The sequence below is a fragment of the Notolabrus celidotus genome, chromosome 1 (assembly GCF_009762535.1).
Source record: "Notolabrus celidotus isolate fNotCel1 chromosome 1, fNotCel1.pri, whole genome shotgun sequence".
Taxonomy (NCBI): domain Eukaryota; kingdom Metazoa; phylum Chordata; class Actinopteri; order Labriformes; family Labridae; genus Notolabrus; species Notolabrus celidotus.
The window spans coordinates 9,437,550-9,450,529 of NC_048272.1; the positions used below are offsets into that span (position 1 = coordinate 9,437,550).

At 41.3% G+C, this 12,980-nt stretch overlaps 2 protein-coding genes across 3 annotated transcripts in view; one reads left to right on the forward strand and one right to left on the reverse strand.

Annotated features, from left to right (window-relative positions):
- Positions 1-3,245: 3,245 nt before the first annotated feature.
- inka1b (inka box actin regulator 1b) lies at positions 3,246-5,959 on the forward strand. Its single transcript, XM_034687903.1, has 3 exons — positions 3,246-3,583; positions 3,688-3,731; positions 4,907-5,959. Exons 2-3 carry the CDS (start codon positions 3,729-3,731, stop codon positions 5,849-5,851), a joined length of 948 nt encoding a protein of 315 aa, XP_034543794.1. The 5' UTR covers positions 3,246-3,583; positions 3,688-3,728; the 3' UTR covers positions 5,852-5,959.
- A 949-nt stretch (positions 5,960-6,908) lies between these two features.
- uba7 (ubiquitin-like modifier activating enzyme 7) overlaps positions 6,909-12,980 on the reverse strand; it is a 40,625-nt gene continuing 34,553 nt past the window's right edge. Inside the window, exons 22-24 of one of the 2 annotated variants that reach the window (XM_034686809.1) lie at positions 11,973-12,074; positions 9,433-9,515; positions 6,909-7,969 (exon numbers count right to left, since the gene is read on the reverse strand). In XM_034686809.1, the coding sequence (XP_034542700.1) occupies positions 7,828-7,969; positions 9,433-9,515; positions 11,973-12,074 (327 nt within the window). In that variant the 3' untranslated portion in view covers positions 6,909-7,827. Of the gene's footprint in view, positions 7,970-9,432; positions 9,516-11,972; positions 12,100-12,980 lie in introns of those variants that run through there. The other variant, XR_004631770.1, reaches the window with a different exon arrangement.

Below are 12,980 nucleotides of genomic sequence, written 5' to 3' on the forward strand. Positions count from 1 at the left end.
GAACTTTACTTGATCAGCATTTGCATCTTTAAGAGGCTATTAAGAAAAGAAAGGCGAATTAAAGCCGCAAGCGGCGATGTGCGGGCCCTCGTTCAAGCACCGCCTGATGTGCGCGAGTCCCAGATGTGCACTACCGCCTGATTTAAGGCACCGCCTGATGTGCTGCAGGTGTTGCTGTGCTGCCTAGGCTGAAACTGTGAGCTTACCTGTGCAGTTATCAGCATAGTGTACATTGCAGTACCACCTGTCACCAGTAGGTGCTGCTGTGTCTTTAATTATGTTCTGAAGGATTGTTCATCACAGATCATTATAGAAAGAGTTGGAACACAAGCATGTTGTGTCCATTAGGTGGCGCTATTCATATGACAAACATGTGTATATAGATGAGTTCAGGCTGGGCCCATGATGAAACATGTCAAATTTGGAAGAGATCGGAGATTGTATGTAAATGTCAGTACCACGTATTTCCTGTGGGTGGCGCTATGGCTGTAGTAGATATATGAGTCCATAGGTATGTTGAGGGATGGACCCTGATCATGTGTATGTAAGATCAAACAAATTGAACACTGTATGAAGGAGCTATAAGTATTTCCTGTTTAATGGCGAGACATCAGAGTTTGAGGCGTGGCCACGCCCACATCCATTGACTTAGGAAGAGTCCTTTGACAAATGTTCATCTCCAGTGTGACAACGACATTGTGAGCGAGGCAGGAGTTGATTGGACAAAAACTGTAGGACATGTGATTTTCTGCTGCCAGTAGGGGGCGCTATATGATATTGGTGAATATTTGCCTATAGAGGCGTTCAGGCTGGGGCACTTATCATGCATGACCGGCCTGAGCCTGATCCATTATTGCATATGAGAGATATTACTGTTTAGAGATTTTCAAAATGTCGTCCAAATGTAGCGAGGTGCCACGTCCACACCGATTGACTTAGAGAAATTCTGTCTGATAACTTTTGATCGTCAATGTGTCTACTTCAGAATGTGCGTGGTTTGGAGTTGATCGGAGCAAAATTGTAGGAGGAGTTCAAACAAATACGTAATCTTGCGAATTGGGTTAAATCAAAATGGCCGACTTCCTGTTGGGATTTCACCACGACGTTAAGAGGATTTTTTGTAGGTCTTGGCATGATACCTACCCAAAAAAAATTTCATGCATGTATGTTGAACCGTATTATGGGGCTAGCCTTTTCAAATTTCCAACTTCAAGGGGGCGCCGTTGAGCCATTTTGGGGAATTTTTTTTCGGGAACACAAAAATGTCGAAATTTTCGCCAGACCTGGTGCATGTGCAACAGTTGGGGACTTTTGCACCGCGTTAAGGCAAGCACATTGGGGATTCAAAAGTCGGGAGAAAGAAAAAGAAATAATAATTAAAGCCGCAAGCGGCGATGTGCGGGCCCTCGTTCAAGCACCGCCTGATGTGCGCGAGTCCCTGATGTGCACGACCGCCTGATGTAAGCCACCGCCTGATGTGCTGCAGGTGTTGCTGTGCATCCTAGGCTAAACTTAAACTGTGAGCTTACCTGTGCAGTTATCAGCATAGTGTACATTGCAGTACCGCCTGTCACCAGTAGGTGCTGCTGTGTCTTGAATTATGTTCTGAAGGATTGTTCATCACAGATCATTATAGAAAGAGTTGGGATCACAAGCATGTTAAAAACATGTTCTGAGAGTAAATACTGCTTGTGTCCATTAGGTGGCGCTATTCAAATGACAAACATGTGTATGTAGATGAGTTCAGGCTGGGCCCATGATGAAACATGTCAAATTTGGAAGAGATCGGAGATTGTATGTAAATGTCAGTACCATGCATTTCCTGTGGGTGGCGCTATGGCTGTAGTAGATATATGAGTCCATAGGTGTGTTGAGGGATGGACCCTGATCATGTGTATGTAACTTCAAACAGATTGAACACTGTATGAAGGAGCTATAAGTACTTCCTGTTTCATGGCGAGACATCAGAGTTTGAGGCGTGGCCACGCCCTCATCCATTGACTTAGAGAAATTCTGTCAGATAGCTTTTGATCGTCAATGTGTCTGCTTCAAAATGTGCGTGGTTGGGAGTTGATCGGAGCAAAATTGTAGGAGCTATTTACATAAATACATACTTTAGCGGTTGAAAAAATGTACTCCAAGTTTAGCGAAGTGCCAAGCCCACAAAAATTGACGTAGAGAAATTCTGTCAGATAACTTTTGATCGTCAATCTGTCCACTCCAAAATGTGCGTGGTTGGGAGTTGATCGGAGCAAAATTGTAGGAGGAGTTCAAACAAATACATACCCAAAATAATGGGGTCAAAAACAGAAAAATCAAAATGGCCGACTTCCTGTTGAGATTTCACCACGACGTTAAGAGGCTTTTTTGTAGATCTTGGCATGACACCTTACCAAAAAAAATTTCATGCATGCATGTTGAACCGTCGTGAGGGGCTGGCCCTCCGAAATTTTCAAATTCAAGGGGGCGCCGTTTAGCCATTTTGGGGAATTTTTTTTCGGGACCACCAAAATGTCGAATTTTTCACCAGGCCTGGTGCATGTGCAGCGGTTGGGGACTTTTGCACCGCGTTATGGCAAGCACATTTGACATACAAAATACGGAAGAAGAAGAATAATAATAATAAGAATAATCACTCGGGTTACAAGAGGGCCTCGCCGACATTGTCGGTGCTCGGGCCCTAATAATAATCCTTAGGGTTTCAATAGGGCCTCGCCGACATTGTCGGTGCTCGGGCCCTAATGAACTCGCATGCAAAGGTTTGTATTCAGAGACAATGAAGTCTGGTGGCTTGTATGGGAGGTTCTGTTTATAGTGATCCACAAGATGGCGACATGTCGATTGCACTACATCAGCACATGTATGAGGAAGCTATTCACTCGCAGCAGTTGTCTGAGGAAACTAAAACGTGTTTTATGGCAGCTCTACAATGCGCCAACACCTTTCAAATGATATACATAGTAATAATATGTTGTAAAATGTGTTGATCTTTTAAGTTAGATAAAACAATGTAGCCTATCTGTGGTCTTATATTAAGTTGCTTTAATGTTCTCATTGAAGTCAAAACAAGCCTTTTTTAAAATAATTATTCGTATAGCCCAACGTCGTATATCACTGTTTGGATATAGAGGCTTTGTTAAAAGTAATACAAAAAATATGTATTCTAATTCATTACTTTAGTAAAAAAAAAAATTAAAAAAGAGCAACGATATTACATTGAAAATTATTTTTGAATGTTCTATAATCATTTAATATACTTTATTTCAAATAAAAATGTCAAATGTCCTGCTCCAGATGTTCACCCTCAACAGGGTAACCCAATACAGTTACAGTAGAGTACACGCTGTAATTACACAGGGAGGGAAAGGTTCTTGTGTCAGGCGACTTGCTATTGGCTTGTCTTGTGATGCCGTGCACTGATTGGCTGCAGCCAAAACCTCAGCATCGTAAAAGTCCGCTGACAGACCTGAGGTCCTTCGTGCTACAGAAGGGAGAACAGTTATACAGACCCACATCCCCATACTGATGCAAACCTGTGGAGTATCTAACCGAGCTTGGATCCATTTTTGAAACGTGTGTAGAGGTGAGTTTAATTTATCACTGGCAAAAATACACGTCATAATAATGATGGTTGTTGTACAAAAGTTCATGCAGAATCTAATACAGTGTCGTTTTATTTTGTTGCAGGAACCCTTTATCAGAACTCTGCACACATTTACTCACAAGCAATGGTAAGTGTTTTCTTTTTAATGCGACTTTGTTTTTGTTTTTTTTTAGAGTTTTGTAAATGCATTGTATTTGCTTTGTTGCAAAGTTTTTTTTTTCCGTATAGACACATGACGTTTTCCCTTACAATGACTTCTATTATGGGTTTATTTGAAAAGCCAGTCTAAATACCCCAGAGTCACTCTTAATTCAAACCAAAATGTCCTTGCAAAAAAAAAGAAAAGAAAATGCGTACAGTTAGGTGAATCTCCTCATTGTTTGGAGGCAGCCAAGGAGAACAGAGCATTTTAGGAGGTGCAGACTGACCACCAAGTCCCACTGTGGATGTCTCTGTGTGCCAGATAAGTCTCTCCCCTGGGGGCCAAATGGTCCAGCACCCACAGCTGTGATAACATCATGGCATTGTGTTGTCCTTTCTGCTTCAAGCCAAACACTGACAGAAAATGGGGGCTTGGAAAACTAAATATTAAAAGAAGTTAGTTGAATAACAAAAAGTACAGCAGCAGAAATGTTGTTTTTTTTTGTTTTTTTTAATTATCAAGGTTACCAGAAGTATTTTTTAAAGCTTTTAATTCCTGGCTTAGTTTATGTCCAAGTGTTAGAGCTATGGTAAATCAACGGGATCACTCAGATTTCAATGTATCTGAAGGCTGGGGCTGATTGTGATTCATAATTAAAACATGGCTAGTGTGTAATTCCAAAATGCTGTCATCATTTCCTGCCTTTTAATACAGTCCATCTAACATCCTGTGAGTTAGGGGAGTTTGGAGAGGAAAGGCGCCTCTTCACTCCTCCATGATTCAGCTCTACTTTGTTCAAACTTCCCCTCTGGCTTCAGGAGGCAGTAGGGAGAGTTTTCCCAGTATGAAATGTGCATCCTGTTCTGAGAGCGGCCTCTTATTTAAAATATTTTCTGGGATCAATTGCATGGGATGGTCTGCATAAAACTGCTCTGAGGTTTTGTCAGGAATGCTTCACTTGTTATGTTGGTCAGAGAGCAGAGTGATGATCTCAGCTGGTAAAAATCTTATTGGCCCGGTTCTAGGAATAACTCAAGGCGCTGCTAGACCGCAGACTGCTCTGTAGATTGCTGTAAAAGTCCAGCAAGCATCTTTGTTTAGAAGTGCTGTTTTTAAATGAAGTGCACGACTGACTCTTCATGTTTTTTCTCCTTGTGTAGCTGTGTTTAGGAGACTCTGCAGACTACCTCCGGGACCATATGCAGTGCATGATGAGATCCCTGCAGGACCTGAAGCAGATAAGCAGACCCAGGCCGCTGAGTGAACCATGTGGACGCTCCTTCGCTGTCACGCGGCTCTGCAAACAGAGAGCCCAGCAAGAGCGACTCACCCACCTGCGAGTTTCTGATGCCAGTGAAGCCAGCACGTACGACTCTGCCTGCTGCCTGGCCAGCCCTTTAGAGGAGGAGGATGAGGAAGATCAGGAGCAACAACAGGAGCACGAGCGGTTGGCACAAGGCTCCCCGGGCAGTGAGAAGAGTCTGGACTTTGACTCAGGTTACTCTGAGGCTTCCTGGCACGATGAAGGGGTTGTGTTGAGGAGGACAAGAAATGTGCGGGTCTCTTCTTCTGCATGTCTCCGCACAAACAGAGGACCCTCTGGTAGAATCAGACCCAAATCAACCTCAGACGCTTGCTTGGAGCGTTGGACCTCCTTTGAGGCCAGTGACCCAGAGGACTGGACCACATCTCTGCTTAGCCGCAGCAGGAATAGACAGCCGCTGGTTCTGGGGGATAACAGCTTTGCAGACCTCATAAAGAACTGGATGGACCTGCCAGAGTGTCCAGAGCAAGCAGAATTAAAGCCTAGTGCAGGGCGGCGTCTGGCTAAAGACATTCTGGTGAACATGCGGCGCAGACTGGCAGGGATGTCTAAAGGTGTGGAGGTCAGGATGAGGCCTTCAGACCCCTCACAAGTCAGCAGGGTTTCAGAGGCCTCTAAACGGATGTCCTGCCCTGTGGGACTCCAGGCTCTCAAACCTTTCTTTCACCAGTCTCACACAGGCCTGCACCACCCGGACTCTGACTTCTACCAGTTCACTGCTCTGATGAAGACAGGCAGCAGACAACCAATCATATGCAATGACATCATTGGATACATTTAATACGTTTCTAAAAACAGACTGAGAGCCAAACACTTATTATATTGAGATTGTTCTATTTTTGTAATTTCATTTTGTTTACAGTGTTGAATAAAAAAGTTTGGGATTTAATCATGTGCTTTAGCAGATAACTTATTGACTGAGACAGGTGATGCTATGAATGAAGCACAGACGGTTCATAACAAACATGTCTCAGTGAAGGCACCATTGGTTTCTGAAGATGTGTTTTAAAGCCCAAAGATGGCAGTCACCACACTAGAAAAGGTGACGCTCACTTATGAACGGTTAATCAGGAAAAGGCAAGGAAGTGGGGCTGAAGGAGGCTGAATGAATCTTAGTGTCTTTCTACATCATGACTGGCTTTAAGTCAAATAGTCACGTCCCTGATTATGCTTATTTATGAGGAAGTCTTGATTCAAAAACTTGATGAGTTACAAAACCTGTACAGTTGTACGAGGGAGAAACAAGCTATAGTGACCTAAACCATTTTTTAAAATCCGGCTGTAAAAATGTTTTATTGTAATGTAAGAATGTCAGCGTCTCAATGGCTTCTTGGGCCTCAAGTGGACACTAGGAGAACTGTAGTATTTCACACTTCCGCATTGGCTTCAACGTTTTAACGCCAGAGATTGCCACTCGAGGTGGAGGCCACTGCAATCCTTTTAGTATTTCTGTGTTAAATTTTGAGCTCAATCCTCTCTTGACTGTTAACAAAATTTAAACACCCAACAAAATGAGACCAGAAAAAAAAATTGATCTCAATATCTCAGCTAAATAGCCTGAATAAATAAAACAGTGAATAAAAAATAAACAGGACATTAAAGATGGGATGTTTGGGCGCCGTTGGCATAGCGGCCATGTGCGCCCCATGTACGAAGGCTATGGTCCACTTTGCAGTGGTCTCGGGTTCGACTCCCGGCCTCAGCCATTTGCTGTATGTCTTCCCCCACTCTTAACTGCCCACATTTCCTGCCTCCCTTCAGCCGTCCTCTCAATTAAAGGTGAAAATGCCCAAAAAGAGAGCCAGAATCTACAAGTGGAGTAAACATACATTACAGGGTTCCTAATGGGTTCATATTTATTAAAATGTTTAAACATAATTCAATTACAAATAGCATCATTAACAGCATGAATAAAGGACATCTAAAACTAGCTACAGTGATGATACCAGAGATGTTTCTTACCACATTATTTATCAATAAATCATCACAAAAAAAAGACAGCAGTTCACCTTGAGGGTATAGAAAAGGACTAGTGCAAAAAGCCATCCCACGACTTGGCATCTCAGTCCACATAGGACCAGCTCTTATGTGCTGGGAGAGCGGGATTTACATGAGACAGCTGTGTTCAGATGGCGAAAAAACCCTGCATCATCAAAGCACAAGACCTACTGCACCAACTTCTTCTTCTGACCACCCCTTCAACATCGGGCTCAATCTGACCTGAATTAAACTTTAAAAGCATGCCAGTTCTGCCCACAACCTATTTGCCAAATTTCTTTGAAAGTATGCTTTACATCTGGTCTAAATTAAAAGTAAGCAAACAGAATTGAATGGTGAGATTTCTGCTTATACTAGAAAAGACATAGCTGTTTTAAAAGTTTCATTATTAGACATTTAATAAAAAAGAAATAGGACATTATCATCCATCATAGCATTTCAAGTAGTATTTCTGGGAGTGTAGCCAAGGTATGAGACAATATATTGGATACAGAGAAGTGTGAATGTTTAAAGTACATGATCAAATGAAGAAACACAAACTGATCACATAAAGCAGTGAAATAACAAACACTTTTTTGCAAAACATAATGAGAAACATGGAAAGAAAGAAGCTGGAAGAACAATGCAGGCATCAATCTTCAACAATCTGGCAGTGTTTTTACTCAATGGATGTCAGATTATAGTAAAACTTGTCTTATCACATTATAACAGTTCCATGTGATGCCTTTCTCTCTGGAACTCTGAGGAAACTGCATGTTGTCAGCACAGGAGAAGGTATCTGATCATCAGGCAGAAGTCTGAGTCAGAGTCATCCTCTTCAGCAAACAAGGGAACCAACTCCAGCATCTTCTTGTGTGGAGGGATTTCTGCACTGGTGACCTTCCGCACCACATCAGACACGCTGCAAAAACAAAATTTAACAGGTGAGTTTTGTCAAAGCGTAAAATATAAATTTAACAAAATATGCAGCTTAACAATTAGAAGCTATTTGAACAACTTGGCTTCGTCCCTTTGCTTATCAAGGATATAAATATAAACAACAGAATTGTTTTTTTTCTGCAAAGACTCCTGCAGCTGTTGCTTTTTCTTACTATTAACAATTCCTATTATAAAACCAAAACAAGGTGAAGGTTCAACCTGACAGTCATTGTCTGTGTGTCTAAAGTTTGGCATGGCTTATTCCTCATTTACTCATGTCTTATTTTTAGGCAATTACACAAACAACATCCTGCTTCTAGAAATAGTCCGGAGCAGCAAATGTGTATCAATGCTTGGTTGAAAATAGCAAACAATGCAAACCATGCATTGTTTATTTCTATTAATATGTGGTGGGCTAAATACAACATTACCCAGCAGTTTTAGGTAAGAATTAAACATATTTTTTAAATCATAATTGAGCTGTGAAATATTCTGTGGGTTTATTTCTTCAGGGGGGAACACATTGGCTTGGGAAAACAAAGGATGGAATAGCCTTGAACACTTGGATGGCTTTGGATTTCTTAAAATCCAAAGCCATCCAAAGCATTGAGAAAGAGAAATATTGAAAATTTAAGAGATATTAAGTCGAATCAGTTGTGAAATGAAAAGCTATTTGATTTGAATGTTATCTGGGACTGTAAGTTCCCACTTGACTGGTCCAAAACAGGAAGCCTAGGGCTGGGTAACAGCACAGGAAGTGACTGCTGAAGAGGGCATTTATCATGTTCAGCCTGCTGTCCACATGCCCCTCTCCACGTGTAGCTTAATCTAACCACAACACAGGCTCCCAAGAGACTTTGGCATCATAAAAAAAAGAGGTGGATCTGTGCACAGTTTGTTCAATATGAGCATGAAGACCTCTCTGAACTATTTAAGCTATTCTTCCAGTGAAGGATTGGCTATAAACTCTGAAAGTTCAACCTGATTTACCATGCTTTCTATCACCTCTGTAAATCAAAACACCCCTTCAGGTTTATATTCTGTGGTGACTCCTTATAAACTGATGAGCAGAGTTAACAACATAACATATCTGACTCATTTCAAATACCCTGAGGCGCAGAAACTTGGTTTAATGTGTTGTTGCAGTGCTGAACAGGCCCAGACAGTGTGGCCTCTCACACGCAGAGAGAGAAGTTCACCCTAATTTAACTGTTTGACTTCTGTCCTCTACAAACAGAGACACTTCGAGAAGTAGCTGTCTCAATCGTCAGGGTCCGGTGATGCATGTGAGTGTGTGAACAGGCTCTCTCTGCACAGTCTCGGAGGAAATACCTCATCCTGCCATTAGTGTTAAACAAACACAGGGTGGCTGCACATTGTGATTGTTTATGTTTGCAGGGTAGCATTGCAATGTGTGGCAATGCAGTTTGTGTTTACTGGACATACCTCATGTTAAGTCTCTCTTCTTGCCCACTGTACAGGATGGCTGTTCCGTAGTAGAGACTGCAAACTGTTAAGTTACTTTGTTTCTGCAAAAAGAGAAATAATACAATAAATCTGAAGTGCACAGTTGCAAAAACAAATGCACATACAAATATACGTGAATTAAGTATCCTGTGCATGCATTATACAGTATAGAGGTTATTTCTTAACCTCTATATGTGGCCTTAAATGCATACAGCAGTTCAGGAAGCTCTTCAGTCTCCACAAACAAACCGGGGGAACCCAGACAGTCAAAGGTTAAACAAAACCTGGAGCAAATAAAATGACCTGCCAATTTATTTTCCCTGTTTTCTTCTTCAGAACAAACATCAGCTGATAGAGAAGTCCAGTTCTGCTCAGGACAAGAAGATGTTCCCAACAATAAAAAACAGGGTAGGAACCATGTGCTTAGACTTTTCTATTGCCAAGTGACCTACATTGTATTATTAAGTCAATATACTGTATAAATAAGAGCATTGGGCAGGTTTATACCACACCTTAGACTACTATCAATGTCACAAATGAGAACACAAATGCCCACGCTCAAGAGACATCAAGTCAGCTTTTGAGCAGGTCATGATAAATAGTAAATGGTAAATGGACTTGTACTCATATATCTCTTTTCAAGTCTTCAGACCACTCAAAGCTCTTTTACATTACTCGCTCACCCAATGATGGTAGAGGCTGCTATAGTAAGGGACCATCAGTATTAGCTAATCTTATTCTAGACATTCATACACTGCTGAACAACTGAGGGAGCAGTTTGGGGTTCAGTGTCTTGCCCAAGGACACTTTGGAATTTGACTGCAGGAGCTGAGATCGAATAGAGACAAGCTGTTAGTCATTAGGACAGTGAGGGACAAGTGGGTAGAGCAACTTCCACTACTCTATAACCCAGGCCCTAATGTCACAGTGGATGAAAGGCTAGAGGCATTCAGAGGTTCCTTCCATTTTAAGCAATATAGACCTTCCAAGCCAGCTAAATACAGCATCAAAATCTGGGCAGCATGTGATAGAAGAGGTGTCTCCTGTGAAGTTATCAACATCACTTCATAAAAATAAAAAAATTATTAAAAAAAATCTGTGCCATGTATATATTAAACTATTGTATTTATATTTAGGTCTTTCAAATGTACATAAAAAAAGCTTTAACAAGAATTTTCATAAAAAACGAGTGAGTTATCCTCATTGAACCATGATCTGCGAGGATTAAAGAACACCATTGCAGTAAATATTGATTTAAATGGTTAGTAATGGAATTAATAATGAGATTAAAATATGTTCATTGGGATTTTTTTGAGTTCTGACACTTCTGGATAATTAAACATTCCCCGGATCAAGTTGACCCACAAACATTATTGCTATCCCTAAGAAACAAACATAACAGGAGGGTTAAATAAAATTTCCTTCAGGGCATCAAATGCTTCAGGTTAGATGACAGTCACTGTTTCGAGAGTCAGTCCATAAAGGTTTGTCTTCAAGTGTTGTTGCAAACAGTAAACCAGCTCAGAGAGCGCCATCTAAGATGTTTGAAGTTTGTAGAATCTAAAAAGGGATTTTTTTTTCTGGACAAGTATCCTGCTCTCCCGAATATGTTTGGATATTTAGGGTACTTTCTAAACCAAATAGATTGATAAGATAAGTCCATTTAGCTGTCATTAATAGAAAAGAAGAACATTTAGAGAATGAGCATGCTCTCACAGGCTTAGGTTGGTCAAAGACTAGAAGAAGACAAAAAGTGACAACAACCTGTTTTTCATTAATTTGAACCAACCCACAAGCTGGAGAGTGGCCTCTATGCACACTGGCTGTTGCTCAAGTGCAGAGGGACTGTCAAAATGCAGTAAAGGTGCTTCAAAAATGTTCAATAACTCCTATTCAATAACCTTGAACTGGTGTATTTTGTAGCATCCATAAAATCAGATCAAACACTATTAATTTGGGGGAAATATGCTACTTCTCTTTTGGCTTGGGGTTAGAAGAGAAGACTTAGAGCACTTTAATATCTTAGCACAAAGACTTTAAACAGTGAGTTTATGTGCATTACTTCTCTTTTTTTGCTCCCTTAAGGCATCCAGCTATTTATTTTATGAGCCTAAACTGCAGTATATTGCAGCTGTTTTCTCCTCTCAAAGGAAAACACTCTTAATAAGCACTTTGCTGAACTCTGTTTGGTTTGCTTAATTGCAATAAAAACACAACAACCATAATTAGTGAAATGAATGAGTATGAATTTTTGAAAAATTCCAAACATTATGCAGCCATTGGAAGACAGTCAACAGTCTGACCTTCCTCCAGGACTTCAGACTGAATTCCTGAAGTTGTGAATGGAAGGTGTAAAGTGGCCAATCAGTCAAACAATGGCTATTGTGTGCACTGAGGGGAGGTGACCAGGTTTAGAGAAAAGAAAAAAAAAACATGCATAAATTCTGCACTCAGTGGCACTGGGTGTGATAAAAAAAAAAGTGTGTGCTTCCTTTCTGAGAGGAACTAGGAGAACATACCTTGATATACTGGAACAGATCTCCCAAGGTCACTTCCTGCTGACCGCCAAGTCTGCCCTCAACCAGGAAGTCATCCCACAGAGTGTATTTCTTTCCTGCGATCTGCCGATAGACACGTAACATACACCAACACACACATACACACAACACAGAAACAGAAACAGGGAGATGACAGATGAAGTACCTGTTGCTGTGAAAATGTTTGGGCTTATAACAAGAGTCCAGGATGCTCACAGACAGAGGGGCCTTCATGTCTCATCACGGTGTTACAGAGCAGCTGAGAACAATCAGTGAAGACCTGAACAAGCTGCGATGAGGTCAAGAAGCTGCTTCCTCCTATATGAAGAAGGGGACTTTTCTAAAGCTTCCATCTGCAAGACCTACTTCTGTGCAGCCATGGCAGTGAAGTCTGGGTGAGACTAAATTAGAAGGTTGAAATGTAGCCCATAAATCTATGTGATTAGAGAAGTGTTGCTCCAGGCAGCAAAATAACAACCCAGGGTTTTTTTTTTGATACCATGTCAGTTTGCCCTTCAAGTAGAGGAAGTTCAAGCAATGAGAGGGTGATTTCTTTCTCAGTTTGTTGAAGCAGGGACCGCACTATGGTGTATTGGTTAGCACTGTCACCCCGGAGCCAAAAGGTTACTAGATCAAATTATTATGATCCTTTATGCATAGAGTTTTTATGTTCTCCTATGCATGCGTGGACTCACCCAGGGCACTCCAGCTTCCTCCCACAGTCCACAAACATGCTTGTTAGTTTAACTTGTGACTCTAAAATTCCCTTTGTGTGAGTGTGTCTGGTTGTCTGTCTCAAGGTATAAGCCCTGTGACAGACTGGTGACCTGACAAGGTTGTAACCTGCCTGTCTCCTAATGGCAGCTGGGATCAGCTTTAATTCCGTCACGACCCTGAACAGGATAAACGGTACACATGATGGACGGGTGGATTGATTTCTTGATTTCTTCTGAGTCTTTAGTGTCTAAGGAACACACTTGAATTCTGAAA